The following is a 16,443-nucleotide window of genomic DNA, read 5'->3' as shown; positions in this document are numbered from 1 at the left end:
TGTTTTTCACATTGTTACTTTTGTCCCGTGTTACTTTTGCCTCAGTTCTCCCCTACAGGAAACTTAAGAGCAGTGTGAAGAGAATCAAATACGGAAGTCAAGCATATAGTACATTGAAAACATACGCCATTCGCCAGGGTAAATGCTTAGGTCACGATCAAGAAAAGGAAAAAAGATTTCAAATACAAAACCACAAAGATAGAGTCTCCAACACCAAATATAGTTCTTAGGGGGCGTGCACACGGCCGGCGCATGTTTTCAATTGTTTCCAATGGAAGCTCGGCGTTTTTCAAACAAGCCGGCAGCTAGCAGGTTTTTTCCGCGCTGAAAACCGGCGCTCGGCGTTTTTTTCGCGCTCGACGCTGAGCGTCCAGAGTTGAAAGAGATTCAACTTTGGGAGAGAAGCTCCGCTCGTCAATGTCAGTTTTCACACGGCCGCCCAATCACAGTGGAGGAGGGGCGGGACATTACAACAGCAACCAACCGGCTCGCAGCTGAAGTATCAAAGCTACCAACGCGCTCAGCTGAAGAAAGCTGGCACTCAGCTGAAAAACAGCTGGCATTCGGCGTCCTCAAGGTGTTTTCAGCCGCGTTTAAAAGTTTTGGTGTGTCCAGCCCCTTAATGTAGGTTCGAGAGCAAACAAGAGGGCATACATGGAAGACCTTGTGAAACAAGTAGAAGATGCAGCCTGATGAGGTGTGCAAGGGATTGTGTACAGAATCACCAATAAGATCTGTCAAAAGTATCCTTGAAACACTGACGTCCCAATTACAAATAAACAGGGACGACTTATTTAATCCAAAGCAGAAATAGAAAATCGATGGGCAGAGCACTTCACTGAAATCCTCAATAGACCCCCACCTACAGAAGAAGCTGACGCTGACCTGTATATTAACATGGAACCACCAGAGAAAGAGGAATATTATTGACGCCATCAAATCCCTGAAAAATGGGAAAGCACCTGGACAGGACAGCTTAAATGCTGAGCTGTTTAAGGCAGACCCAGAGCTGGCAGCTTAAGTACTGAAGCCACTGTTCACAGCCATATGGAAGAAGAAGAAGACAACTGATGACTAGACAAAAGGCATCATTGTGAAGATACCAAAGAAAGGTGCCCTGAGTAATTGCAACAATTGGGGCGTCATCACTCTTTTGTACAGAGAATATCAGGTACAATTGATGACCAGCTTAGTAAGGAACAAGCAGGATTCCGGAAAGGTAGAGGGTGTATTGATCAAATACTCACACTACGCAACATTATCGAACAGTGCACAGAGTGGCAAAAGCAGATATACCTACATTTTGTGGACTTTGATAAGGCCTTCGACAGCTTACATAGAGACAGCCTTTGGCGAATACTACGAGCATATGGGATCCCAAACGACATGGTTCTTCTCATCAAGAGGTTCTGTAGCAACTTTACATGCCAAGTTGGAAACAGCCACATCAATTTTGCAATCAAGATGGGGTTGAGACAAGGCTGTGTGATGTCTGCAGTGCTGTTTAACGTTGTCATGGATTGGGTGATGAGGAGAACCACTGAAGACCAACCAAGGGGCATCAGATGGACTCTGTTCTCCCAACTGGAAGATCTGAACTTGTTGTCTAAACAACTATGCACAACAAACAGGTCAACCAGATGAAGACAGAGCTGATGTTGTTAAACATCCCAAACCCCTCACAAATACAAATAGAAGGCCCGAATCTACCCATGACCAATTATTTCACATACCTGGGCAGTATGCGACTCACAAAGGCCCGAAACACCTTACAGAGACTAAACAACATCTGGAAGTTTGCCCAGTACAGCACCAACACCAAGCTGAGACTGTACCAGAGCTGTGTCCTGTCTACCCTGCTACATGGATCTGAGTGCTGGCAAACAACTGAAAGCAATATATACAAACGGTCTACCTTTCACAATAAAAGCCTACGTAAAATAAAGAGAATATTCTGGCCCAACACCATCTCCAATCAACTTCTACTTAGCCAGTGTAAATATGACAACATGGCTACCATCATTATGATGGCAAAGGCGATGGAAATGGATTGGACATGTAATACGTGGGGAGCAAGAAAGCATCACACAAACTGCCCTTCACTGGACACCAGATGGCAAACGTAAAAGAGGCCGACCCAAGAATACCTGGCGCAGGACGGTGGAGGGAGAGCTGAAGAGCCTAAATTTCACCAGGGGGACTATACAGTCACTGGCCCAAAACAGACAAGAGTGTAAATCCTTTGTTGCTGCCCTACATGCCAAACAGGCATATTTGGCAGTAAGTAGGTTCGATAGAAGCCTAAACATTCAGGCCTGTCAATCATCATTGTAAGCATAGAGTTATATGGCTTTATGAACTACAGTGCAACACACATCCTCTGTATTTTGTGTTGTGTCATCATAAATTCAATCATGTATATAAAGATTAAGCTACACCTGTTGTATGATGAGATAACTCACAGTGTGATTCATTATGTAGTGCACATAAGTTTAACATTTATATTTAACTGCAGTGTTAAAAGTGTTCGTTGGTTTGCGAATAAACAAGCTGCTTTATTAAATGTTGGGTAAAATGGGGCGAATGTGTAAAGAAATAGCAGAAGGCGGCGTAATGTTCTTCTATTTTCATTTGTTGTATGAGGTTGTGTAAAACAATGTATTCATAGAATTGAGCAATGAATAATGATAAGGCACAACTCTGGCTAAAGAACATCCACATTTAAGGGATGTCTATCCTTTGATCACACATTGTGATATAGAGTATAGTATGTTATTCATATTTACATATCATAGGTTAAAATATTTATCATATAATATTTATCGTTTTTTTCTTTGTTGTTTACAGTGCTGATTTCAAACATTCACTCTGGACAAACTGAAGGTGACTAAATTTCATAGATTTGCGCCTTTCATGTAAACCAGGGATGGGCAACTTCAGTCCTGGAGAGTTTAGCCGGTGTACTGACCAAAGTTGCCCATCCCTGATGTAAACTGATCTGTGATGAGATTGTTATAGTTTTATTTTCTTCTTTCCTCAGCTTTACCCAGAGCTACAGTGAGAGTAACACCAGACAGATCTGTGTTCACTGGAGAGACAGTCACTCTGAAGTGTGAGATAGAGGATCAGTACAGATCATTAAACTGGACATATCAGTGGTATAACAGACGTACTTCAGTGTTTAACTCTGAGCGTTACACTGCAAACAGAGACTCTCTCACCATCAATGGAGTTACTCAATCTGATCAGTATAAGTACTGGTGTAGAGTAGAGAGAGATGAACAAACTTCACTACCAAGCTCACCTGTTAATCTAATTGTTAAGGGTGAGTTCAACTTCAATGTCTGTAAAATAGGAAAATAAAGACAGAAACATCTCATATGTTGTGACAGTGTTTTAAAGTGATCAGAAATATATTGTTTTATTTAATTTCATTTAGACTTGTTAATTTATGTTAACAGACTGATGAGTTATAACTTAATTTTCTTCTTTCCTCAGCTTTACCCAGAGCTACAGTGAGAGTAACACCAGACAGCCCTGTGTTCACTGGAGAGACAGTCACTCTGAAGTGTGAGATAGAGGATCAGTACAGTGACTGGAGATATCTGTGGTATAAAGCCAGAACTGGAACTGCAGTGTTTGAGGGAAACATCTACACCATCAGATCACCATCAGATCAGGATGAGTTCTGGTGTAGAGGAGAGAGAGATGGACGACCCTCATCCTCACAGTACAGTGATTATGTGACTCTCTCTGTTAAAGGTCAGTAAGAATGTGATTGGCTCATTTTTTAGGAAACCTATGGGTCATTTATTTTCCCATAATTTACTGCTAGATTTAGTCACTTTATTTGACAAGATTAGTGTGTAATGCAAAGAATTCATTTTTACACCGTAAATTCATTTTCACGCAGTTTTAAAACAACTTCTAAAATAAATTTTCTTCAGAAACTTCAAAGAACAAATGCATTTCAGATTTTGGACTAATTTTATAAACTCATTTTCTTCTTTCTTCAGCTTTACCCAGAGCTACAGTGACAGTAACACCAGACAGATCTGTGTTCACTGGAGAGACAGTCACTCTGAAGTGTGAGATAGAGGATCAGTACAGAAACTGGACATATCGGTGGTTTAAAAATACAACTAAAGTGTTTACCTCTGAGCGTTACACTGTAAACAGAGACTCTTTCACTATCACTGGAGTTACTGAATCTGATCAGGATGAGTACTGGTGTAGAGGAGAGAGAGATGGACGACCACAGACTTCACTATCAAGCTCATCTGTTAATCTTACTGTAAAGGGTAAGCTCTACTTCAATGTCTGTAAAATAGGGAAAGAAAGACAGAAGCATCTCAGGTGTGTTTATTATCAGAAACATTATGCCAATGGTTGTGTTGTGTCAGTTTTTTTAAAGTGATCAAAAAATATATTGTTTTATTGTTTTATTTAATTTCATTTAGATTTGTTAATTTATGTTAAAAGACTGATGAGTTATAACTTAATTTTCTTCTTTTCTCAGCTTTACCCAGAGTTACAGTGAGAGTAACACCAGACAGATCTGTGTTCACTGGAGAGACAGTCACTCTGAAGTGTGAGATAGAGGATCAGGACAGATCATTAAACTGGAGATATCTGTGGTATAACAGTCGTACTTCAGTGTTTAACCCTATAAACAGAGACTCTCTCATTATTAATGGAGTTACTGAATCTGATCAAGATAAGTACTGGTGTAGTGCAGAGAGAGATGGACAACCTCAACTATCAAGCTCATCTTTTAATCTTACTGTTAAGGGTGAGTTTAACTTCAATGTCTGTAAAATAGTAAAATAAAGACAGAAACATCTCATGTGTGTTAATTGTCAGAAATATTATGTCAATTGTTGTGTTGTGTCAATGTTTTAGAGGGATCAGAAATATATTGTTTTATTTAAAAATTATTTAGATTTGTGATCTCCCACATGGAAAAAACCTATATAAACATATATGTTTCAATATAGGTTTTGATATAGGTTTTAAATATATGTGACATTTATAAAATTGGCCGTTTTCCTATATTATATGTGCATATATGTACATATATGTACATATATGCACATATAAGTTAACCTATATATTAGTAAAATTATTAAAATCTGTAGCTGCTAATAAATTAAACATAAATAAAGGTCCAACCAATGACAGTCTACACTCTTAAAATGATTGTGTTAAAATAACACATTGAATGTGTTGTCCTTAACCCAACATTTGCTAAAGTGAGATATGAGCTACAAAATGATCAGATCCTGCTATATAGGAAACATAACTTGTATGTATAGGGCTTATATGTGGATATAAAAAAACAATACAGGAGACCTATATGGCCTGTATATGCACATATATGCACCTAAATTTTGCATATATGCAGCATATATATATATTATCATATATGGGCATATATGCTGTATATGTGCAGCATATATGTGCATATAAGCTGCATATAGGTTTCATATATGCTCGGTTAGGATATCTGTAACAATGATTTATTCTCATAGCTTTAATTTCATCTTTCCTCAGCTTTACCCAGAGTTACAGTGAGAGTAACACCAGATAGATCTGTGTTCACTGGAGAGACAGTCACTCTGAAGTGTGAGATAGAGAATCAGTACAGAAACTGGAGATATGTGTGGTATAACGGCAGAACTGGGACTGCAGTGTTTGAGGGAAACATCTACACCATCAGATCACCATCAGATCAAGATGAGTTCTGGTGTAGGGGCGAGAGAGATGGACGACCCTCATCCTCACAGTACAGTGATCATGTGACTCTCTCTGTTAAAGGTCAGTAATGAATGTGATTGGATCATTGTTAAGAAATCATGGGGTCATTTATTTTCCCATAATTTACTGCTAGATTTAGTCACTTTATTTGACATGATTAGTGTGTAATGCAAAGAATATTTTGCTTTTTTAATTACCAATATACTTAAAATTATAATTTCATTTTCACACAGTTTTAAAATAACTTCTAAAATAAATTTCCATAAATGCTTAATAATTTGCTAATCTTCATCATTACAAAAATAAAATGTTTCTGATAAAGTTTTTTTTCAGAAACTTCAAAGAACAAATGGAATTTCAGATTATGGACTAATTTCACAACTTTATTTTCTTCTTTTCCCAGCTTTACACAGAGTTACAGTAAGAGTAACACCATACATATATGTATTCACTGGAGAGACAGTCACTCTGAAGTGTGAGATAGAGGATCAGTACAGATCATTAAACTGGACATATCTTTGGTCTAATAGACATAGTTCAGTGTTTAACTCTGGGCATTACACTGTAAACAGAGACTCTCTCATTATCACTGGAGTTACTGAATATGATCAGTATGGGTTCAGCTGTAGTGCAGAGATACACGGACGACCACAAACTTCACTATCAAGCTCTGCTGTTTATCTCACTGTGAAGGGTGAGTTTATTATCAATGTCTGTAAAATAGGAGAATAAAGACATAATCATCTCAGGTGTGTTTATTATCAGAAACATTATGCCATTTTTGTGTTGTGTCAGTGTTTTAAAGGCGCAAAAGAGGATGTTTCCGCCGACTGAGAATCCAAAGACCGTTAGTGAGTTTTTTAAATAAGCGCATGCGCAAGAACAGCCTCCCTCCTTCACAGCTCATTTCTAGGAAACGCCTTCCATAACTCGTGCACGAGTATTTGAACACAAGTGTTTGTTTACCACTGGCATATGCTGTGTCGCATCAGTGGATTCATTATGTGAAATTATATGATAATAAACACATAAGACGTAAAGTTAGATCAGTTGACGCTACTCCCATTTCGACTAGCGTGTAGCAGACTGGTCACTTACAACTACAGTACAAGAACAACGTCAATATACCTGAATAACAGTACAACAATAATTATTCCACAAAGAAAGAATAATCACTGTTACCTGTCGAAGAGAATTTTTGCGACATGCGCGTCTGTCTTGACACCTCTCTGTTCTTTCATTGCTCTCCAGTGTTGAAATGTTTCTCCAATAACAACTCTGGTTTGTTTACATTATTCTGACAATTTTCTCCTCTTCTCAGCGACTTAAAAACTCTTTCTTTTGCGTCCTTCTTCGGGTTTCTTCTCTTCCATGGTGCAGATTCGAGGAGGAAAGCAGTAGCGAAAATGAAAACAAACCGAAACTTAAGACGGAGTTTCATGCGCAATGCGCATGCGTCACTCGTGTAACGTTACTGGAGCGCACGTCTCTCGCAAGAAACGTAATGGCAGTGATTGACAAGCCAGAGGGCCAATGACGATTGCGATGATTGCATCAACGATTGGCTGATGTTTATAAGGCCCTACCTTATGCACAGATGACATATATTAATTTTATTACTTTCAGTGCGCCTAATAAATAGTCTTTTATCATTTAGTAAAGACAGTTTCAGGTAATATTGCAAAAATGTATTAAACAAACATCCTCTTTTCCACCTTTAAAGTGATCAGAAATATATTGTTTTATTGTTTTATTTAATTTTATTTAGATTTATTAATTTATGTTAACAGACTGATGAGTTATAATTTCATTTTCTTCTTTCCTCAGCTTTACCCAGAGCTACAGTGAGAGTAACACCAGACAGATCTGTGTTCATTGGAGAGACAGTCACTCTGAAGTGTGAGATAGAGAATCAGTACAGATCATTAAACTGGAGATATCTGTGGTATAAACGTGGTACTGAAGTGTTTAATTCTGGGCGTTACATTGTAAACAGAGACTCTCTCACTATCACTGGAGCTACTGAATCTGATCAGGATGAGTTCAGGTGTGTCAGGACTCTGCCTTGAAGTCTTGTTAAATTTGTATTTTGTCATGGTGGCAGAGTTCTGGCAGTCCCTGGCCTTGTGTGGAGGTTCATGCCTAGTTTTTGTGTTTGGCATGTACCTCCGGTGTCTTGTCATTTGTCCCCGCTCCCTCGTTCTCCTGCTTATTGTTAATTATTACTTATTCCCTTCACCTGTTCCCCGCTCGTTATCTTGTTTGGTTTGCTCTATTTAATGTCAGTGTTTCTTTAGTTCTGTGCAGGATCATTGTGTTGTGTCGTGTTACTCGTGTAGTTATACAAGTCAGAGTCAGAGTCAAAGTCAAGTCAAGTTTAGTGTTATCTGTCAGTGTTTCATGTTTTGTACCCCATTGTGGGTTTTTTGTTTGTCAAATAAAGTGTTTTCTGTTTTCCCCGACATCGTCTGCATTTGGGTTCATCTGTTCCTGCAAATCCTCACAGAATGATCCTGCCACTACTGAACCCAGCGACGGTGTCGGGGTCCGTCGCATCGCCTACAGTCACGGTTCTGCTGCCCATTGCTGTGCGTCCAACTCCTTACCGGCTGATGGAGAAGGAACGCACAGCACTCTTTAATGCGCTCTGGAGAGCCATTGCCAAGCCAGAGCCGTCTGCCCAGTCCGCGCAGCCACAGCCGGAGCCCGCGCTTTCCGCGCAGCCACAGCCGGAGCCGGAGCCCGCGCTTTCCGCGCAGCCGGAGCCCGCGCTTTCCGCGCAGCCGGAGCCGGAGCCCGCGCTTTCCGCGCAGCCGGAGCCGGAGCCCGCGCTTTCCGCGCAGCCGGAGCCGGAGCCCGCGCTTTCCGCGCAGCCGGAGCCCGCGCTTTCCGCGCAGCCACAGCCGGAGCCCGCGCTTTCCGCGCAGCCACAGCCGGAGCCCGCGCTTTCCGCGCAACCACAGCCGGAGCCCGCGCAGTCTACCCGTCACACGCATTCTGCGCAGTCGACCCAGCATGCACTGATACAGACTGAGCATACGAGATCAGTGAGGTCTGCTTGGCCTTTGCTGCGTCCTCGCCCCAAACCCCCATGGACTGTCCTGTTTTGAGTATTTTGTGGACTTCAGTGTGTTTGAGTTTTGTTTTTAGCACCTTTTGTTAAGTTTTAGTCTGATGTCTTCTAGTCTTGTCATGTTTATTATCTGTCATGTTTTCTTGTCTTGTGTGTTCCCTTTTTGGACGCCAGGTGGCGTCCTTTGAGAGAGGGCTACTGTCAGGACTCTGCCTTGAAGTCTTGTTAAATTTGTATTTTGTCATGGTGGCAGAGTTCTGGCAGTCCCTGGCCTTGTGTGGAGGTTCATGCCTAGTTTTTGTGTTTGGCATGTACCTCCGGTGTCTTGTCATTTGTCCCCGCTCCCTCGTTCTCCTGCTTATTGTTAATTATTACTTATTCCCTTCACCTGTTCCCCGCTCGTTATCTTGTTTGGTTTGCTCTATTTAATGTCAGTGTTTCTTTAGTTCTGTGCAGGATCATTGTGTTGTGTCGTGTTACTCGTGTAGTTATACAAGTCAGAGTCAGAGTCAAAGTCAAGTCAAGTTTAGTGTTATCTGTCAGTGTTTCATGTTTTGTACCCCATTGTGGGTTTTTTGTTTGTCAAATAAAGTGTTTTCTGTTTTCCCCGACATCGTCTGCATTTGGGTTCATCTGTTCCTGCAAATCCTCACAAGGTGTAGTGCAGTAATACACGGACGACCACAAACACTATCAAGCTCTGCTGTTCATCTCACTGTGAAGGGTGAGTTTAATATCAGTGTTACTGTAAAATATACAGAAGATATTCTGATGTGTGTATAAACAATTGGGAACTTAATGTCAGTGTTTGTGGTGTATTAATGTTTTATTAAGACCAGAATATCTTGGTTAAATTATTTGATCATTTAGGTTTAGGATTTCATGTAAACCGACAGTAGCTGTGTTTCCATTACCCTTTAAATTGTGCAAATTGACATTGCGAATTGAAAATATGGCAAAACCTCCAAAATATCGCAAAAGACGTTTTATGCTCGCATAAAAAAGTGGTTTTTCAGGCCATTCAGAAGAGGTGAATTTCGCAAAACGGCAATGGAAACAATTTATTCGCATTTCCAGGTCACCTGATGTATTAAGTCACATATTTAAAATACCTCAGATACACCTCAGTACGTGTCTGCTCCCAGGTATAACAGACTTTTCTTGCCAATAATGTTTGGATAACACTCCTACATCTCTTTTGATTTAAAATAATGTAAAATTAGGTTAAAAATTACTCATATTGCAGCCGGTGGATGTTTAAACCTGGAATGATGAATCGCAAGAAGAAAAACTATGTTTCGGTCGCATATCATCAGTTAATGGAAATGCCACCATTTCAATAGTTTTTGTCGACATTTAAAAAAAATATTGCTAAAGTTTTGTGAAAATCTGCATTGGTAACGCAGCATGTGATGAGATTTTTAAGCTAATAAAGAACAGATGAACTCTGAGACTCTTCAGGATCTGAATGTGTTTTACTCTCCTGCAGGATTAAAACCAAAACCTAAACTCACATCAGACACTGAAGGATCTGTACTGACAGGTAACACAGTGACTCTGAAGTGTGACATTAATCAGTCTACTGGATGGAAGTTTTACTGGTACAAAAACACACAAAACATTGTGAAGACAACAACAGAAACAAACTCTTACACAATCCACAGTGTTAAAGTTTCAGATGGAGGTCAGTACTGGTGTAGAGCTGGAAGAGGAAAACCAGACTATTACACAAACTACAGTGATGGACTGTGGATAAATGTTAAAGGTGAGAGACAACATGAAACATGAAAGTCTAACAGACTGCTTTTATTATACTTTATTTATGTTTAATTGTACTACTGTGCATCTCAACAACCTGAAATAATAATTTCATAATATCACACGTTGTTTTAAATATTGTGTAATACATCTGTGTTTGTACAGGGAGTCCTAAACCTGTAGTGAGTGTTGATCCTGACAAACAGCTGTTCAGAGGAGAAACTGTTACTCTGAGATGTGACATACAGGATACAGGAGACACTGAGTGGACATACAGCTGGTTTAAGTGGACATATAACTGGCACCAATGCAATGCACAAGAGTGTAAAATCAACAACATTCAACAGACTGACAGTGATAAATACACCTGTAGAGGAAAGATACGTGAACACAACACTGAGATGAGTGATGCTGTTACACTGACTGTATCATCAGGTGAGTTTATATGTTTGTTCATCATTATTAGTGTGAAGAGATGAAGTGTAACATGTTATTCATGAGAGATTGATCACTTTCAGATAAACCACAGACAGTTTTAAGTGTTTCTCCACAGCAGTGGTTGACTGAAGGAGATTCAGTGACTCTGATGTGTGAGGTTAGAAGTTCATCTACAGGCTGGACATTCAGCTGGTTCACTGTACAGAGTCTTTACTCAGGTAATATCTCATTCTTCTCATAACTTCTACATTAACTGGGTTTATTCAAAACAGTTTTTAAAGGTCAAGTTAGATTTTGAGTATTTAATTTTAACATGTGTATTACATTTTTACTCTACATTGAATAAAGATGATTATCAGCTGGTGTCAAACAGCAGTGAAGGATCTAAAGGCATCTACACAGTGAGTTCAGTGACTGTGAAGCACACAGGAGTTTATATGTGCAGAGCAGAGAGAGGAGATCCAGTCTATCACACAGAGTACAGTAACACACAAACACTGTGGATCACTGGTGAGTTCATCACACACAACTAAACAACAACAATCTCTTACACTCTGTGTCTTATATCATTCATTTATTTATTTATCTCTTATAAAGATGATTTTCTGTCATTTTCTTCTCAGGTGTTTCTCCTTCAGTCTCTCTGATCATCAGACCCAACAGATCTCAACACTTCTCATCTGAATCTCTCTCTCTGAGCTGTGAGGATCACAGTAACTCTACTGGATGGACAGTGAGAAGATACACAGACAAACTGAACCCTTGTTCACCATCAGACTGGAGATCTACAGGAACAACATCTACATGTACAATCAGATATCTCCACACATCTGATACTGGAGTGTACTGGTGTCAGTCTGAATCTGGAGAGAAACTTCATCCTGTTAATATCTCAGTACACAGTGAGTCTACAAATCATTATTTATTCATTTTAGATTTTGGATATTAAATAAATATTACTATAGATTTTCTTGCTGGTTGCTAGGATGTCTCTATTATATTCTGGTTCTTATATAATGGTTAAAGATGCTTTTCATTTTAAGTCTATGGGATTTTACAAGCCGATAATCAATCTGATATAACAAGCCGATAATCAATCTGATATATTTTTATAATTTATAATCTTCAGTCGTTTCTTCTGTTGTGTAGATGTTGATGTGATTCTGGACAGTCCTGTTCATCCTGTGACTGAAAGAGATCCTCTGACTCTACGCTGTTTATATCAAAATAAAAAACCCTCTAACCTGAAAGCTGAATTTTATAAAGATGGATCAGAGGTGCAGAGTCAGACTACAAGAGACATGATGATCATCCCTACAGTCTCAAAGATATATGAGGGTTTCTACTACTGTAAACACCCAGAGAGAGGAGAATCTCCAACAAGCTGGATCTCAGTCAGAGGTGATCTCGCTCCTCTATAAGCACTGTTGAAATGTTTTTGCATATGCATATATAGTAATATATGAATGTATCTCTGCTTTTCCAGCCGCAAGATCTTCATCTCTTGGTCTTAATCTTGGTTTTGTGCTGAGCTTCATGTTTTTGATCTTTTTCTTGGTCCTGCTGTGGTGCTACAAAAACAAAAAACTCTCTCAGTGTCTCTCAGCTGTCAGTCAACAGCAGAACATCAGTCTGACATCAGATCAGAAACAGGCTGAAGATGTTTACACTCCATTGCCGACTGGTAAGTCAGTACATTCATTTATTATGATCAGTGCCAGAAATCTGATTTTATAAGAGCTGATCCAATTACATCCCTTTTGAAACTTTATTCATTACAAGAGATGCTCATCTTTATGATCGTTATTAACATTAAAGGGCCCATGTCACAGGAATTTTTTAAGATGTCAAATAAATCTTTGGTGTCCCCAAAGCACATATGTGAAGTTTTAGCTCAAAATTACACATAAATAATTTATTATAGCATGTTAAAATTGCCACTTAGTAGGTGTGCGCAAAAATGTGCAGTTTTGGGTGTGTCCTTTAAAATGCACATGAGCAGATGAAGTGCAAACACTGATCACAATGATGGTGGTTTGTTGAAATTCAATTGTTCTGTGAATTATTTTCTCTGTGCAATAATTGGCAGTGCTGTGGTTGGATTAAGGGGTTGTATTATTATAATAAGAGCTCCTTATGACATTATAAGGAGAGCCAAATTTCAACTACCTATTTTTCATGTGGTTGTAGAGAATGGTTTACCAAAACTAAGTTACTGGGTTGATCTTTTTCAAATTTTCTAGGATGATAGCAGCACTGGGGACCCAATCATAGCACTTAAACATGGAAAAAGTCAGATTTTCATGCCATGGCCCCTTTAACATATTTCCTGTGTATTTTAAGCTATGATTGTGTTTACAGTGCGCAATATAACATGTGTTCATGTTTCGTGTGTAAAAGAACTCAGTATTTTTCACACAATTGAGTTATCTCTATAGACCCCTTCACGGTTCACGTCACAGGCGGTTCCCACTGCGCATGTCGGGGTCAGAAAAGCCATTACAGCCGATTGAGTTGCGTAGTATTCGGTATCGTCAATAATGCCTTCTTAGTTGTGGGCTGTGAAAATCGCACAAGGTCTTCCGTTAAGTTTTCGCGATTCATGCAAAATATTACGTCCGTTGCATTCTCTTCTCCTATTTTCTTACAATTTTCGCGTCGGTTTAGGGTTAGATTACGCAAAATTAAACAGTGTACGCGAAATTAAACAGTGTACGCGAAATTAAACAGTTGTCACCTGGCGTTGGGGTTAGAAACAGTTGTCACCTGGCGTTGGGGTTAGAGTTAGGTTTGGGTAGGGATGTCATTATGTAAATCTAACCCTAAACCGACGCGAAAATGGTAAGAAAATAGGAGAAGAGAATGCAACGGACGTAATAGTATTGAAGTCCCCAGTTCGTCAAAAAATGACGCGAAAGGTATACCCTCCGCGTCACATATTGGTCAAGTGTCGTCAAATATTGACGACATGGGGTGAGACTGGGTTGGCAATTAACGTGCAGACTGGAACAATGCAAATATCAAAGAGGCTTGTGTTTGTAGTGCTCACTTCATTTGAGGTAAGTCATCATTTTTCAGCCCTGTTAGATTAAATGATAAAGCCTGGACGGTATGAACAGTTTAACCCCATGCTGCGCGCGCACCCGATAGTCATTCAATGTTTACAAACCTTCAAGGGGTCTATACCGCTGTTTTCACTGCCTAAAAGGGGTGATGTCTTCCTTGTTCTATGAAGTCCCTCCTTCTGAAATACGTATTGAGTTCTGATTGTGTAGCTTGTTTAGTGTGTTGTGATTGGACAGCAGCTTAGCTTAGCCTGAGCCGCTTGAGCTTAGCTAGCAACTGACGTATTCCTATGTAAATACTTCCAGAAAGTAGGGGGCTGTAGTCCAAACCGACCGTTCGCTGTAGGCTTTAAAAAGCGAGTTCTGTTAAAGAAAATGTATTGCTTAGCATTGAACTTTAAGCTTCATCATTTTGCAGGCATTATTTATACTCTAACAGCAACATTACACACTTACTAAAGTTTGAAAAATGGGATCACAAAAAACGTGACCTTTAAGGGTCAAATAATTTTCAAAATTTCAAATATTTTTTACAATGTCTTAGGCTGAGAGGAGAAAACTCTTAATCATTTCTTTATTCTTTATTATAGACAATGTACGTAAAGCAGCTGATCACATCTATGCTGATATTGAACTGAAATCTAAGAAAGAAATTAAGAAAAAGAAGAAAGGTAAAAACAAAACATTATTTCTATGAAGGCTTCACAAGACATAAAGCTTTGACAAATGGTCTTTTAAACTTTATTCATTACAAGAGATGCTCATCTTTATTCTATTACAACAGATGATAAAGACACAAGTGCAGGTAATGTATTGATATCATTTAATGTTGTTTATCTCATGACAATAAAACAATTTTAAAGGCGGAGTGCACAATGTTTAAAAGCCAATGTTGATATTTGAAATCACCTAAACAAACACGCCCATACCCCAATAGAATCTGGACCTTCTTTTAAAAGACCCACCCCACACATACGCAACCCGGCAAGGATGTCGGTTAGTAGACACGCTCCTTACTGCTGATTGGCTATAAGTGTGTTTTGGTAGTCGGCCCATCTCCTTTTCCAAAGCGTTTTTCAAACATTGTGCACTCCGCCTTTAAGGTTAAACTTTCTTTTAGCAGTACCTCATGCCGGCCACAGTGATGTCATGTATTCACAGGTCAACTTCAAGAAAAATAAACTTAAGAGCAAATGTAGAAACTACCAGAGGAGTACAACTAAAGACTGAGAGGAGAAAACTCTTAATCATTTCTTTATTCTTCATTGTAGACTATCTAAGTGAAGCAGCTGATCACATCTATGCTAATATTGATCTGAAACCTAAGAAAGAAATGAACAAAAAGAAGAAAGACAAGAAAGGTAAATTGAAACATCATGGTCAACAGAGATATCTGAACATTTAAATAAAATAACTTATAGTAGTGTCATGCTTCAATAACATGCTGAATCACAGCTAACACGTCAGCAGTGTCGTACGTCATATAATATCTATAAACAGCTAAACTGTCATCTTTTCTCAGAAGTTAACTGTGAATGTTGGATTATTTATTATAAAGTTTCCCAATTATTGGCATTTTTAGGGAATACCAGTGAAGGTGGGAAAAATGTGTACTCTAAACTGAAGAAAGGAGGAGATCAAGGTGAGATAAACTAAAATATTAAACAAACTGAAAATATCCTCTACAGTATAATCATCACCTATCTGTATTCATTATCTATTTTAGTCTTTTGCATTATTTTTTTTTCAGGTGTTGCTTTTGGATCTGTTGATGTGGCCTACTCTTAGACTAAATAAAAGACCAGAGGAGGAAAAGACGGCAATACAGTAACTAATGCTTAATATTATCAATATAAAGCTTTGTTTGCATCAGAGTAAATGCTTCCTAAACTTTGATTTTCTAATAGCATACAAGAGTTTACTTATCATGTGGAGCGCAGATGCTCATTCAAAAATGAGACAATGATATTAACCGAATGCTCTCAGCAAGAAAACTGTAAGAAACTATAGTTAGAAACTCTTTACTATACTGAAACTTCAGTTTCTGTTTTGTTTACAAATCTGTACAGAATTTATTTTTCAGTTTTTTACTGTATTTTTAGTTTGTTAACAATATTCTTACCATACTCATTTGCATAATAATTCTTACCTTCTGTAAATAAATATAAAACTTAACACCAGTTGTAGTTGTAGTTTCTGTTACCTTATCAGCTTTCATACCTTGTTAATGTCACTGTTTGCACCCATGCACACTTCCTATACTTTTACAAGTTATTAACATTTTATCTAAAAACTGTTTTGTTAAAGTTATACTTGATACACATGAATTTGCAACTATGCCCAATTCAACAT

General features: G+C 38.7%; 1 protein-coding gene across 1 annotated transcript; it reads left to right on the top strand.

Moving 5' to 3' along the window:
• The first annotated feature begins 1,616 nt into the window (after positions 1-1,616).
• LOC141362843 (basement membrane-specific heparan sulfate proteoglycan core protein-like) lies at positions 1,617-16,220 on the top strand. The gene is made up of 16 exons (XM_073865103.1): positions 1,617-2,058; positions 3,041-3,325; positions 3,499-3,762; positions 4,017-4,301; positions 10,320-10,595; positions 10,754-11,023; positions 11,107-11,244; positions 11,375-11,536; positions 11,650-11,928; positions 12,176-12,427; positions 12,513-12,710; positions 14,682-14,762; positions 14,876-14,896; positions 15,363-15,452; positions 15,674-15,733; positions 15,842-16,220. Exons 1-16 carry the CDS (start codon positions 1,617-1,619, stop codon positions 15,877-15,879), a joined length of 3,141 nt encoding a protein of 1,046 aa, XP_073721204.1. The 3' UTR covers positions 15,880-16,220.
• Positions 16,221-16,443: the final 223 nt, after the last annotated feature.

The sequence above is a fragment of the Misgurnus anguillicaudatus genome, unplaced genomic scaffold (assembly GCF_027580225.2).
Source record: "Misgurnus anguillicaudatus unplaced genomic scaffold, ASM2758022v2 HiC_scaffold_29, whole genome shotgun sequence".
In the NCBI taxonomy this organism is placed as follows: Eukaryota; Metazoa; Chordata; class Actinopteri; order Cypriniformes; family Cobitidae; genus Misgurnus; species Misgurnus anguillicaudatus.
The sequence above is the reverse complement of the archived record's forward strand: the minus strand, read 5'-3'. Positions and strand labels throughout refer to the sequence as shown.

What these genes read in the sequence shown, in the direction of transcription:
- LOC141362843 (XM_073865103.1), top strand. Translation starts at nt 1,617, where the DNA reads ATGCACAACAAACAGGTCAACCAGATGAAGACAGAGCTGATGTTGTTA. An exon ending in TGTACAGAGTCTTTACTCAG is followed by an intron (nt 11,245 to 11,374) that starts GTAATATCTCAT and finishes CATTGAATAAAG; the next exon opens with ATGATTATCAGCTGGTGTCA. An exon ending in TGTTAATATCTCAGTACACA is followed by an intron (nt 11,929 to 12,175) that starts GTGAGTCTACAA and finishes TCTGTTGTGTAG; the next exon opens with ATGTTGATGTGATTCTGGAC.